Source organism: Muntiacus reevesi, chromosome 1 (assembly GCF_963930625.1).
Source record: "Muntiacus reevesi chromosome 1, mMunRee1.1, whole genome shotgun sequence".
NCBI classification, from domain to species: domain Eukaryota; kingdom Metazoa; phylum Chordata; class Mammalia; order Artiodactyla; family Cervidae; genus Muntiacus; species Muntiacus reevesi.
In genome coordinates this window covers 21621157-21634253 of record NC_089249.1, presented here as the reverse complement: position 1 = coordinate 21634253, position 13097 = coordinate 21621157, and the positions used below count along the sequence as shown (strand labels likewise).

Here is a 13097-nt window from a genome sequence, read left to right as displayed (position 1 = left end):
GAACCTGAGCTCTGGTTGAGGGGCAGGAGCAAGGGGCCATTCTAGAAGCCCCAGAGCCCTTTGCCGCAGTACCCCCTCTGGACTGTGACTTGAGCAGCCACGGCTTTAGGCCTCCTGGTGTTCACAGTAGCCTTGGTGGGAGCCTCAGCCCGCCTTGGCTGGCAACATTTTATGGAGTAAGAATTGTATTTGGGAGCCTGTTACTCCCAAACCCCAGCAGGAGCCCCCAACTTGACCCAGCAAATCGAGCAGCATTGTTGAAGAGCCAGGGACCCCACAGGGCAACAGGCAGGTCAGGGGGCTGTGTGGGGGTGCCCTCCTGGTTTGGGGTCCCCACTCCGGTGGGCCTGCTTGGAGGTGAGCAAGGGTTGTGCATGAGCCAGGGCAGTCCTGTACCATCAGTGACAAAGAGGCCAAATAGACTTTTAGGATCAAGGAACTACAGAACTCTTGAGCCCCAGATTCGTAATCAGAGACCTGCCATCCCCACAAAAAGATCTATGCCTTCAGAGTGTCCCAGAGCCACAGAACTAGGGAGGCTTGTGCCACCTGCCCTATCTCCACAGGGATGTAGAAGGTAGGCAGCCAGTTCTTCCAGGTTTGCCAGTCATTCCAGAAGTGGGGATTTTAAAAATAAAATCTCCCAAGTTACCAACATTGGCAAGTAATTAAAAAAAAATTTTTTTTAAGCCATTGTCCTGATGAAACAGGCACTCATAGTATGCCTTGACCCAGAGCCTGGTGCCATGGAGGGTCAAAGCCACTCTGTAGCAGTTGTGAAACCTCAGTTTCCTCCTCTGTAAAGTGGGAATAATAACAGCACGACTCATGAGGTTGTGCAGAGGATTGAGTGAATTCACATGAGAAGTGCTTAGGCCTACCCGTGTCAGCCCAGGACTCTGCTTTCATTTTGCCCCCGGGGCTGCGCTCTCTGCCACCCGGAGCCTCCGCTTCTCCCCGTGGGCTCCAGCCGTGCCAGTCTGCCCTAGGACAGCCCTGAGGGTGTTGGAAAGCAGGGAAATATTCACCCCCTGGGGCCCTGGAGAGGGAGCAGAGCCGGGAGGGTGGGCCTAGCCGGCGCCTGGTACATAGTAGGTGCTCCATAAATGTTTATTGAATGAATGAATGGAGGCCATGCAGGCAGAGGCAGCCGTGCGTGCGCAGGCACTGGTGAAAGAGCGGGTCCAGTGGAGACTGGTGAGTAGTGCCCGGGGCTGCAGCTGAGCGGGGCCTGGGGTGTGCCGGAGCCAAGGCCAAGCGGCCAGCAGGGAGCAGGTGGGGGGTGGGCAGAGGACAGGTGTGGGGGGAGGCAGGGGCCAGGTGAGCGGCAGAGACCAGGTGGGAAGGCAGGGCCAGGTGGGGGAGGGCAGGGGCCAGGTGGGGGTGAGGGGCAAGGTGGGGAGGCAAGGGTCAGGTGGGGGAAAGCAGGGGTCAGTTGGGAAATCACAGGTCAGATGGAGGAGGCAGTCCCTTGAATGGCCTGGAGGATTCTGGGAACGTCAGAGATGACTCTTGCGGTGGGACTGGGAGACAGACTTTTAATACAGGTCATTCTTGGCTGTGAGCAGGGGGGTCACATGCTCTACACAGGAGTCCTGGGGGTGGCTGGGGTGGATGGTGTGTTGCTTAGGTTCGGGGGGTGGGTACCAGGGAGTGGGCCATGTGAAGACTTGCCCATAGAACCAGCGTCAGGGTCTCTCCTACCAGGAGGCTGGGTGGTTTCCCAAAAGTCCTTCCATCCTCCTGCCTACCTCCTTCCATGGAGGTCTGGACCCAGCACTGGTGCCAACAGATCCTACGTCCCTGGGAGCAGGGGAAGCCCAGGCCCCAGTGGGGTTCTTGGGAGATGACCCAGTAATCAGTCACAGAGGGCTGGGGATGGCCCCAGAAGACCAGAGAGACAAGCACTCAGCTGTCCCCCCTATAAACAGATGAGGAAACTGAGGCCCAGAGGGGGCAAGGCGCTGGCCTGCCCAAGGTGACACAGAGAGCCTGCCCTCCAAGTGTCGTAACAGCGCGTGGCACAGCAAGCTGGCCCAGCCCCCTTCTCTGGCCGAGGTTACTCCTCTAGGAGATGGGTGCACAGTGCATCGAGGCCTTGCCAACCCAATTAACCCCTGTAACTGTTGCTGTTGATATGGCCGTGTTCTTACTAAGCTCTTCTGGGTAAGTTGGAAACCCGGTGAAGGTAGAGCAAGCCTGTCTGCAATAAAACACATCACAGGCACACAGAGGGTGTGCAGTGAAGGTGTGTGGGTGTGTCAGAGTGTGGGCGAGTGTGTGGCTGGTTGGACGGCGTGCCCTCCCTGCCCCAGCGCTGAGCTGCGGGCCTGCTCCCTGATTCCATCTGTGACATGGATGCAGCCGGCCCATCCTGCTCCCCTGGTGCACCGGGGCACGGAGCCGGGAGCAGGTGCCACGGCGTCAGGGGGCAGGAGCCAGCTCCTCCGAGATGTGGAGCAGCTGGCACGGAGGCCTGAGACTAACAAGACGTGATTGAATGGGAGTGGACGGAAACCCGGCACCTCGGGTGAAACCAAAACAGATACTTCCCGGAGCTGCCTGATGACATTCTGAGGGCATCGGGGCAGCCTGGCAGGATGTGCGAGAGGGCCTGGGGGGTTGGTTGACATCTCGGACAAGGTGAGGACACACTGCTGTGCATGTTCACGCTGCTCTAACAAGCATGGAGCCGAAGCGAGTGAGGCAGAGGGTCCCTGGTGCTTGTCTCCACTCCAACCATGTTGGTGCTGAGGCTTAGCTCTAGGTGACACCTTTTAGGAGGGACCCTGACAGCAAGCATGACCCAGCACGGCTGGACCCAAGGGTGTGGGACTTGACACCATGGAGTAGGGAGAGCAGTAGAGAACTTGAGGCCGTTTAGGCTGGATATGCGGATGGCAGAAGCATGAGATAACAGTTGAACAAATACCAGAAGGACCTCTGAGGAGGGCTCTTGGCCGCAGTGGCTCCAGATAGGCTGTGTCTGGCCAGTGGCCGGCTGGGACCAATGAGTGGACAGAGGTACAGCAGCTAGGTCTGGCTTTGTAATATAAAGAAATCTCTAACAATCAGAGCTGTTCAAGAAGGGAGTCAGTAACCTCAGATGGGTGCTGAGATCCCTGTCCCTGGGGGTATGCAAGTCAGGGGAAGTCATATCTGCAGGGATCCTGGGAAGTCTGGTAGTTCTAAGAGCTCAGGCCAGTTCAAGTTCCTGGCTATGTGGTCTAGGGCAGATGATGGCACCTCTCTGAGCCTGTTTCCTCACCTGAGAAATAGGAGGCATCAGCAGAGCCATGAAGCTAAAGAGAAGGCTCAGCACATTTCTTGCACACCATGAGCATCTCATCAGTAGTGGAACCCCTCCCGCTGATGGTTCAAGTCCTGACTCAGTGGAGTCAGGGACTCCAGGATCTCTTTCTGTCCCTCGTCCCTGTCCCCAATCTGTCACTCCACACATCATGTTCTGGCACCTGCTAAATGTCTGACCCTGTTCCAGGCATGGAGGTTACAGTTTCGAACAAGGTAAAGCCTCCTTTGATTTTATGATGGGGGCGCCGAGGGGATGATAAGGAACTAAATGGTGTCTGGTATTGTTGAGGGCTCTGAAGGAACCAAAGCAAGTGAATCATCTAAGATTTGGTATTAGGGAGGGCGAGGTTGAGGAGAGCAGTTGAGTAGAGACCTGAATGAAGTGAGGTAGTGGGTTGTGTGGATATTAGGGGAAGGGCACACCAAGCAGAGAGAGTAGCATGTGCAAAGGCCCTGAGGCGGGCGTGTGCCTGGGGAAACTGGAGGAGCATAGCTGGCCTGGACTAAGTACTTCCTGATGAGTGGACATGTTGAATTCTCTCTCAGTTTATGGCTGGTCCACTTTCACATGCTTTTCTGATCGGGAGGAAGGTGTCTACTCAAGGGGCAGGAAACCCAAAAGATAGCCCACAGGTCCAGTCCCTGTGATGGACCCAGCTCTTTGGAGGAAGCTGGGGACGGGGGGGGCCTTGGTGTTTCATCTGTTAGATGAAGTCAATAGCACCAACCATGCAGGGCTAATACGAGATTCAAGGAATGTGAAATATCAGATGCAGATGAGTCTGTTTGGCTCTTATGGGAAAGGGACTGAAGCCCCAAGAGGTTAATTAAAGTGCCCTGTGTCACATAGTACAGCAGTCACTCTCAGGACCCTTTGCCTCCCACATTCATGCTTTCTTTTTTTCTCTCTGTCCTGCAGCTGGGGCCCTTTGTACCTGAAATCCTGATGGTTCATTTACCAGACAGTAGTTCAGGGCTGAAGGTATAATTATCCCATTTCACAGGTGAGGAAGCAAGGCCCAGAGCAGCCTGCCCAGGGAGCCCTGGTGATGTGGAGGCAGTGACAAGACCCAGCATCCAGTTCCCAGGGGGTGGCAGGTTTTGTCCCTGAGGGCAGAGCGGTGGCAGCCGACCTCTGGGACCCCTAGCTTGGTGCTGTGCTTCCAGCAGAGATGAGGTGGCCGCCAGCCCCTTGAGTTCTGGCTGGACCCCAGGGGTCCTCGGTTCTCCTAATCCTGGGTAATGGCATTGACACAGACAGTGTCAGTGGCACCTCAGGGAGCCTTGGCCAGCCGGCTCAGGGAGAAGCCCGTGCCAGGGCTGATCAGCTGCTGCAAATGAGATTTCCCTGGCTAAGCCTCACGTCCTGCTCCTGGGAGGGCCAACACGCACGGCATCTCCCCCATCCGCTCCCGGGACCCCACCAACACCCATGAGGGTGTCACGTTATGGGCAGGAGCTGTGCATTCGCCAGACCTACTGCCCTGTAGAGAGTGTTTGTCTCCACTGTGTCCTAGGGTTTTGTGGGAGCCCTGCAAGATGGGAGACACTCACCTTGCCACACAAGTGGAAAAACTGAGGTCTGGCAAGGACCCAGGGTCTCTGAGTCAGCAGCCCCACCTCTTGCCTTCTGACCTTCTGACCCCTGTTCCCCACCCCAGCCGCCCTGAGCCTGGGCCCAGGCAGGAGTGGCCCAATGACCCCCTAACCCTCCCAGCCCCACAGCCTGGGGTGGAGAGGTTAAGGCTCTGACTTAACCTCTCTGACTGGGGAGCTTGGTGGTCGGCCTGAAGTGAAAGGGTCTGGGGGGATGTGACCAAGGGCTTCAGGGAGCCTGAGTCCAGGGGAACCCTGATGGGCTTCTGAGGAAATCATGAGAAGAGCCTCATGAAGGACGGTAGCTAACATTCTCTGAGGCCACCTGCTCTGCCCCAGGCAGCGTGCTTGCCCTGCAGCCCTGCAGGGAGGGATCATTCAAACCCACTTCCCAGGCAGAGAAACTCGCCCGCGCCCAGCGTCCTGGGGCAGCTGGGGGGCGGGGCCCCTGTCGGGGGAGTAAGCACCCAGAGAGGATTCGAGGTTGGAGTATCAGGGTCTGTCGCTGCAACCCTGGGTCCTGCGCAGACCTGCCACCAGCTGGACGTGTCCTCCCCAGTCCTGGCCTCAGCTTCCCCTCTGACAGTGACGGGTTGGGCAGAGCCAGGACGCCTCGTCCAGGTTGCTCAGAGGCTCTAGGATTCTGAGTCCATGGAGGGGTCTTGAATCCTGGCCACTGGAGGAGGGTGTAGAATCCAACAGGGTCAACCGGTGACTTGAGGGTGGGTGCTGAACCCCGGAGAGAGGGGAGGGCTCTGCCCAGAGTGACTTGGATGTTCTGAGGCCGTGCCTAGCTCCAAACAGAGACCCCCGGCCCCTCATCAATTCCTCAAGACCCTCATGGTCTCGCCGACTCTTCCTTCTGTGCAGGGGTGTCCACATGACAGCGGACATCATGCAGTGTGTAGCCTGCTAGACTGGGGTCCCCAGGACCCCTCGATGGCACGCTGCCCCCCAACTTTGCCACGTTCCACCTCTGTGGTGGCAGGAGACAGAGACCCTCAGAGAGATGCCGGTCTGCCCCCCTCTCTGGCCAGAGGTCACTCAATACCCCACACCTATGGGAGTGGGGCGAGGGCGGGACATTAGGGGAGGGGTCCAAGTCAGCTGGGAGCACTACTCCTTGCCGCACAAGCCCTGGCGCCTGGCCACTGGCCCACCGTTGGCTTCCCAGGGTGGCCACACCCTCCCAGGTTTTGCACCGGTTGCCTCCTGGGCAGTAAAGACCTCTGCTTCAACAGCCGCTTCATGCCTCTGGCTGGTCACAGACAGCATCTTGGTGGCTTCAGAGCTCATCTGTCTCCCTGGCCCCTGGGTGGGTGGGCGGAGTGGGCAGCTGGACTGTGTGCCCTCCCTCGAAGCCCCCACATTTGTCATCTCGCCGAGCTTCTCTGCCGATCGATTCCTCCGTCTCCCATGCTCCCTCTCCATTTATCTCTATTCCTCTGCCTCTCCTTGCTCAGCTGGCTCCAGATTTTGGCTTCTCCCTCCTCCTCAGGTCTCGCCTCTGGTCTGCAGCTCCTCACTTCCTCTCTCACCAGCCCCTGGCGTGTGGGGCGGGGCAGGGTGGGGGGGGCGGATGGGGCCCTGGTTCCTCCCAGTAGTGTCTGGGCTGGGGCATCACTCCTGCGGGAGCAGAGGGAGGCCCGGCCCCCAGGACGCTCAGCCCTAGGCCTGGCAGCACCACACCCCTCCCCACACCTCGAGTGGGTGTGCAGCCGGGCAGGGGGCCAAGTGCTGCTGTCAGCGCCTTAGCGGCCTTGCCGTCCCCCCTCCCTGGCTGCGTCAGGCCTCGATGGGTGGTGGGCAGGCAGCCCGGGGACAGGGACAGGCGGTTGACGCACACGGGAAGATGGGATGGGGTGATGGGGAGCCTCCTCCCCACTCTGAGTCATGGGGGAGGGTGGGGGGAGCTGGACACCGGGAGGAGCAGGAGAGAGGGCGGGGTCACCTTGAGGGCCGAGGTGGGCAGAGCTCAGAGGGGCTGGGGGAGCGGCACGGGTGCCACCGCACCCCTTGGACTGTTTGGGAAGGAGGAGGCAGGAAGGGACTAGTGTGGCCCCCGCCCCGCCCCAGCCCTCTCTCAAGCCTGGGCCCGTTCACCTACTCCCCTCCCCTCCCCTTTGCCTCTTCCCACACCCTCAGCTTGGCCTGGGATTTCTAAGTCTGGCCAGCTTTGCCTGCCTGCTAGCTGCTAGGTCTGCCTGAGTGGGTTCCGCTTTGAGCAACTCAGATCTGAGGGGGGTGGGGGGGCGGGGGGGGGGCGCTGACGCGGCTAGTCACGCATGTGCATACATACACACATTCATGTGGGACACACATGCTTATTAACATGTCAATATACAGGCAGGCAAATGCCTGCATTTCCATGAGATGCCCCACATGCATCCCTTCCCACCCCCCCACTCGCAGATCGCCCCTTCTTACCCCGCCGTTCACTCCTGTAGCTGGCCAGGCGGGCACATGACCTGTGCACACGCTGGCCTGCACACTCGTCTACTCTTACACGCCGGCACAGCCGGTACTCTGAGCCAGCGCACACCTGCACATCACCTGCATACAGATGCGGTCCCTAGACTTCCCGGCCGGCGGAGGCGCAGACGGAGGGTCCTCCGACCTGCCAAGTCAGCCTCCTCCCATTCAACCTCCCTGCCTGGCGGGGAGGGGCACTGGGGCCCCAGAGGGGTAGCACTGGCCTGAGGCCCCCTGGGAGCCAGCTGCCATGTCAGAAGGGAGCCCAGTTCTCCTGACTCCAGCCCTGAGAATATGCTTGGCAGAGCCAAGGACAAAAATGCTCTCTGCTGCCTGGGGACCCCCATCTTGACCTGCAGCCTCGTGGTTACCTCCTCCCCTGCCCTCATCCAGCCTCTCAGCCTGAGCTGGCCCAGGGACTGGTGGTGGGGGCTTGGGGGGGGGGGCCGGGGGGTGGCCAGGAGGTGTGAGGCTGACCCCCTGTGGCGACCGCGATCATCACAGCCTCTGATGCTGCATCCGCCTTCCATCCGAGGGGACGTCTGGACGCCCTGTTCACTTGCCACCTCAATGAAAACTGCCTGCCTGTGCTGCTCTGGGGACTTCTCTCCCTCTCCACTTCCCTTTCCTCAGTTCCAGCCCTCTGGGGCTCAGGGCTGTAAATTGGTTTTGCTTTTAACAGCAAAGGTTTCACATTTTTTCTTAAAGCGCTCTCTTTCCTGGAGTTTCCCGGGAGGAGGAGCGGGAGGCAGAGGTGGCCCTTGTGAACAGTCTTTGGCTTCCTTGATCCAAACATGGGTTTCTCTGGCTTAATCTTCACATCCCTGGCCAGTGCCCAGGTTGGAAGGAGGGAGGGCAGAGTTCTTCCCACAGTCAGGAGAGCACTGGGTGTGTTTGACTCATCTGGGTGCGGGGCCGTGTCTGGCTTGCTGGGAGACCAGGCAGGTCCCCCCTAGATTGAAATTCACGAAATTGAGGGTCTGCAGGCCAGGAGCCCTGCACAGCCTCCCCTGACCCCCTGCAAGTCCAGCATGGGCAACATGGCTCACTTTACTTCTCCCCCCATAGGGGCCTGGTCCCCAATTTACAGATGTGGAGACAAGACTTAAGAGGTGGTGCAGTCCATCTGACTAATTGGGCAGGGTGGATGGGGCTCCAGGCCTGATTGCTGCTGGCTCAGGAACCTTGATCCTGGCCGTGACCCAGGCTGCAGTATGTGACTCTGGGCAGGTCACTGCCCCTCTCTGGGCCTCTAACTCTCCAGCCACTGAGGAGATGCCTGGGCATTCCAGATGCCTCTGACTTCTGCCTGAGGCACCCCCTGCAGGATCAGGGTTGGGGGTGCCCCCTACCGGAAAGCACTTTGAGGAGGGGCTATTGGGAGTGTGTCTGGGTTCCCAGACTCACCCTCTCTTTCCCTCGGCTCTGCTTTTGCTGTAAGAAGAGCTCATCTCATGCCCTCCCACTGCGGGAGACCCCAGCCGCTGTGCACCCCCCTGCCTGGGGGGCTCACAGCCATGTTGCTCTGCTCCCCCTCCCCCATGGAAGCCGAGACAAGGGAATTATTTTTGGAACAAGAGCAGTTACACAACAAATGAATTATTTATCTTTGGGCATGGAGGAGAGGAGGCATTTTGCTGGGCTCCTTAATTCTTTTCTGGATTGGAGGGTGGCTACTCGGGTACGTGGCCATGTGTGTACGGGCCTGTTGTCGTACACAAGACTGTAGGTGTGCTTGTGAGTGTGTGTGTGTGTGGTTGCGTGCACCTGTCTATATGTGAGCTTGCCATGCAGTTCTGATTCACCTGGGGGCATTGCGCAGGCAGGTGGACGAGTGTGGACTCAAGGATGCTGACGTGTGTATGTGTATCTGCACCTGCCCTGTTAAGTCTCCAGTCTCCCTTCTTTGTCTACTGGCTTCAGACACTCCCCTCCCCCCTACCTCTTGTTTCTTTGATCTCCCTCCTCCCAGGTCCTCTGGCCCCCTCCTCCCCCTCTTGCCCCCCTGCCACCTCTCTTCTTTTATGTAACAGGGACCCAGAGTGCTGCTGGCACAGGACACCCTGGGAGGGGGTGGGAGTGGGGCTGGGGGCCTGTGCTGGAGCTTAGAGGGCTGCCCTGAGCCTTCACACTGATCCGTCACCCCTTCTCGGTGCTGCCTTTCAGGAACCAGGTGACAGACGGGTCCCTTCCTTCCTGTCCCCGTCTTTCGTGCTCCCCCCTCAGAGTCCCAGTCTCCAGCCTCCTGTGGGAATCGTCTGAAACTCTGAGCCCGGAGTCCCAGGAGGAAGAGGAAGAGGCGGAAGAAGTCAAGCCCCGAGAACCTGGGCATCTTCCTGGCAGGAAAGGAATACCTCGGGAAAGCAGGCTGTGGGGCCCGCAGCCCCCCTGGCCGTAGTCTGGCTCTGGTGCCTGGCGACTGTGGGTAGCACCCCAGAAGGCCCCCTGACGGTTGGCACTGGCCGTGCCCGCGTCACCTGGGGCCCCCGAGCTGGGGGTCCCGCCAAAGATGGTGGCAGCCCCAGGGAGGACTGTGCTGCTGGCCCCAACCTCTGGCCACTAGGCCCCCCGGCGCCCCGGCCCCCCACCCTGAGCCAGGCCTGAGAGGGGGCCGTGGCCGGAGCCATGCTGCGCCTGGGGCTGTGCGCGGCCGCGCTGCTGTGCGTGTGCCGGCCGGGAACCGTGCGCGCCGACTGCTGGCTCATCGAGGGCGACAAGGGGTACGTGTGGCTGGCCATCTGCAGCCAGAACCAGCCACCCTACGAGACCATCCCGCAGCACATCAACAGCACTGTGCACGACCTGCGGCTCAACGAGAACAAGCTCAAGGCCGTGCTCTACTCCTCGCTCAACCGCTTCGGGAACCTCACCGACCTCAACCTCACCAAGAACGAGATCTCCTACATAGAGGACGGCGCCTTCCTGGGCCAGTCGAGCCTGCAGGTGCTGCAGCTGGGCTACAACAAGCTCAGCAACCTGACCGAGGGCATGCTGCGGGGCATGGGTCGTCTGCAGTTCCTCTTCGTGCAGCACAACCTCATCGAGGTGGTGACGCCCGCTGCCTTCTCCGAGTGCCCGAGCCTCATCAGCATCGACCTGTCCTCCAACCGCCTCAGCCGTCTCGACGGCGCCACCTTCGCCAGCCTGGCCAGCCTCATGGTGTGCGAGCTGGCCGGCAACCCCTTCAACTGCGAGTGCGACCTCTTCGGCTTCCTGGCCTGGCTCGTGGTCTTCAACAATGTCACCAAGAACTATGACCGCCTGCAGTGTGAGTCGCCACGTGAGTTTGCCGGCTACCCGCTGCTGGTGCCCCGGCCCTACCACAGCCTCAACGCCATCACCGTGCTCCAGGCCAAGTGCCGAAACGGCTCGCTGCCTGCCCGGCCTGCAAGCCACCCCACGCCCTACTCCACCGACACCCAGAGGGAGCCTGACGAGAACTCAGGCTTCAGCCCCGACGAGATCCTGTCGGTGGAGCCGCCGGCCTCGTCCACCACGGACGCATCGGCGGGGCCGGCCATCAAGCTGCACCAGGTCACCTTCACCTCGGCCACGCTGGTGGTCATCATCCCGCACCCCTACAGCAAGATGTACGTGCTGGTCCAATACAACAACAGCTACTTCTCCGACGTCATGACACTCAAGAACAAGAAGGAGATCGTGACGCTGGACAAGCTGCGGGCACACACCGAGTACACGTTCTGCGTGACCTCGCTGCGAAACAGCCGCCGCTTCAATCACACCTGCCTGACCTTCACCACCAGGGACCCAGTGCCCGGCGACCTGGCACCCAGCACCTCCACCACCACCCACTACATCATGACCATCCTGGGCTGCCTCTTCGGCATGGTCATCGTGCTGGGAGCCGTCTACTACTGCCTGCGCAAGCGGCGCATGCAGGAGGAGAAGCAGAAGTCGGTCAAGGTCAAGAAAACCATCCTGGAGATGCGCTACGGGGCTGACGTGGACGCCGGCTCCGTTGTCCACGCCACCCAGAAGCTGGGTGAGCCCCCCGTGCTGCCCGTGTCCCGAATGTCCTCCATCCCCTCCATGATCGGGGAGAAGCTGCCCACCACCTCCAAGGGGCTGGAGGCTGGGTTGGACACGCCCAAGGTGGCCACCAAGGGCAACTATATCGAGGTGCGCACGGGCACGGGCAGCGAGGGCCTGGCGCGGCCGGAGGATGACCTCCCTGAGCTGGAGAACGGCCAGGGCTCGGCTGCTGAGATCTCCACCATCGCCAAAGAGGTGGACAAGGTCAACCAGATCATTAACAATTGCATTGATGCCCTCAAGCTGGACTCGGCCTCTTTCCTGGGGAGTGGCAGTGGTGGTGGGGACCCCGAGATGGCCTTCGAGTGCCAGTCCCTCCCTGCAGCCTCCACCACCTCCTCCACCGCCACCCCTGTTCCTGGGGTGCTGGAGCGCCCCAGCTTCCTCTCGCCCCCCTATAAGGAGGGCTCCCATCACCCGCTGCAGCGCCAGCTGAGCGCCGATGCCGCCGTGGCTCGTAAGACCTGCAGCGTCTCCTCCAGCGGCTCCATCAAGAGTGCCAAGGTCTTCAGCCTGGATGTGCCGGATCATCCGGCCACTCCGGGGCTGGCCAAGGGCGACTCCAAGTACATCGAGAAGGGCAGCCCCCTCAACAGCCCGCTGGACCGGCTCCCCCTGGTGCCGGCCAGCAGCAGCGGGAGTAGCGGCGGCGGTGGCGGCGGCGTCCACCACCTGGAGGTGAAGCCCGCCTACCACTGCAGCGAGCACCGGCACAGCTTCCCGGCCCTGTACTACGAGGAGGGCACCGACAGCCTGAGCCAGCGCGTGTCCTTCCTCAAGCCGCTGACCCGCACCAAGCGGGACTCCACCTACTCGCAGCTCTCCCCCAGACACTACTACTCAGGTTACTCCTCCAGCCCTGAGTACTCGTCCGAGAGCACGCACAAGATCTGGGAACGCTTCCGGCCCTACAAGAAGCACCACCGGGAGGAGGTGTACATGGCCGCCGGCCACGCCCTGCGCAAGAAGGTCCAGTTCGCCAAGGACGAGGACCTGCATGACATCCTCGATTACTGGAAGGGGGTCTCGGCCCAGCAGAAGCTGTGACCCTCTCCCCACCCCCGACCCTGGTGAGGTTGGAGGGGGAGGGCCAGGGGCACGCGGGGAAGGGCCGGGGCGGCCGGGCCGCGCGCGCTGGGGGCCGAGGAGTGGACGCACACGCACACCCGCACGCACGCACCCACGCACACACCTGACCACCACCTGACTGTGAACAACCACCACCCGACAATAACGGACAGGAAAACAAAGACATGTTCTCCTTAAAGTTTACACACTGATACCGAAACCAGTCGTCTTTACTGTGCTGCCCAGGGACTCTGCCGGGGTGTGCGGGCCGGGTTGGGGGCGGGGCAGGGGCAGACGAGGAAGCCAGAAGAGGGTGTGGGGTCTGGGGTCCTGGGACTAGGGACAGGCTTTGGGGTAAAGGAACCTGGGGTGGAGATGGACCCAAGCTCCCCTGGGGCAGGGAGCGGGTCCCCCCAGATGGGGGACAGGTTACTGGGAGACTTAGTAGCAGATGGACATCGGGCATCATCTTCTCCCTTTATGGATGGGGAGACCGAGGCCCAGAGGAAGGGAGTGATAGCCCCAGGGTCATGCGGCAGGTTAGAGGCAGTCTCCCAGTTTCCAAGCCCAGTGCGGTCCCCCACTCCCCCGGTGGC

The 13097-nt window shown here is 60.6% G+C and overlaps 1 protein-coding gene across 4 annotated transcripts in view; it reads left to right on the top strand.

Moving 5' to 3' along the window:
* Nucleotides 1–12739, top strand: part of ELFN2 (extracellular leucine rich repeat and fibronectin type III domain containing 2) — a 51991-nt gene extending 39252 nt beyond the window's left edge. For 3 of the 4 annotated variants that reach the window (XM_065921639.1, XM_065921631.1, XM_065921649.1), the window contains one exon: nucleotides 9547–12739. In XM_065921639.1, coding sequence (XP_065777711.1) covers nucleotides 10006–12480 — 2475 coding nt within the window. In that variant the 5' untranslated portion in view covers nucleotides 9547–10005 and the 3' untranslated portion in view covers nucleotides 12481–12739. Of the gene's footprint in view, nucleotides 1–701; nucleotides 1198–9546 lie in introns of those variants that run through there. The other variant, XM_065921621.1, reaches the window with a different exon arrangement.
* The last annotated feature ends 358 nt before the right edge of the window (nucleotides 12740–13097 follow it).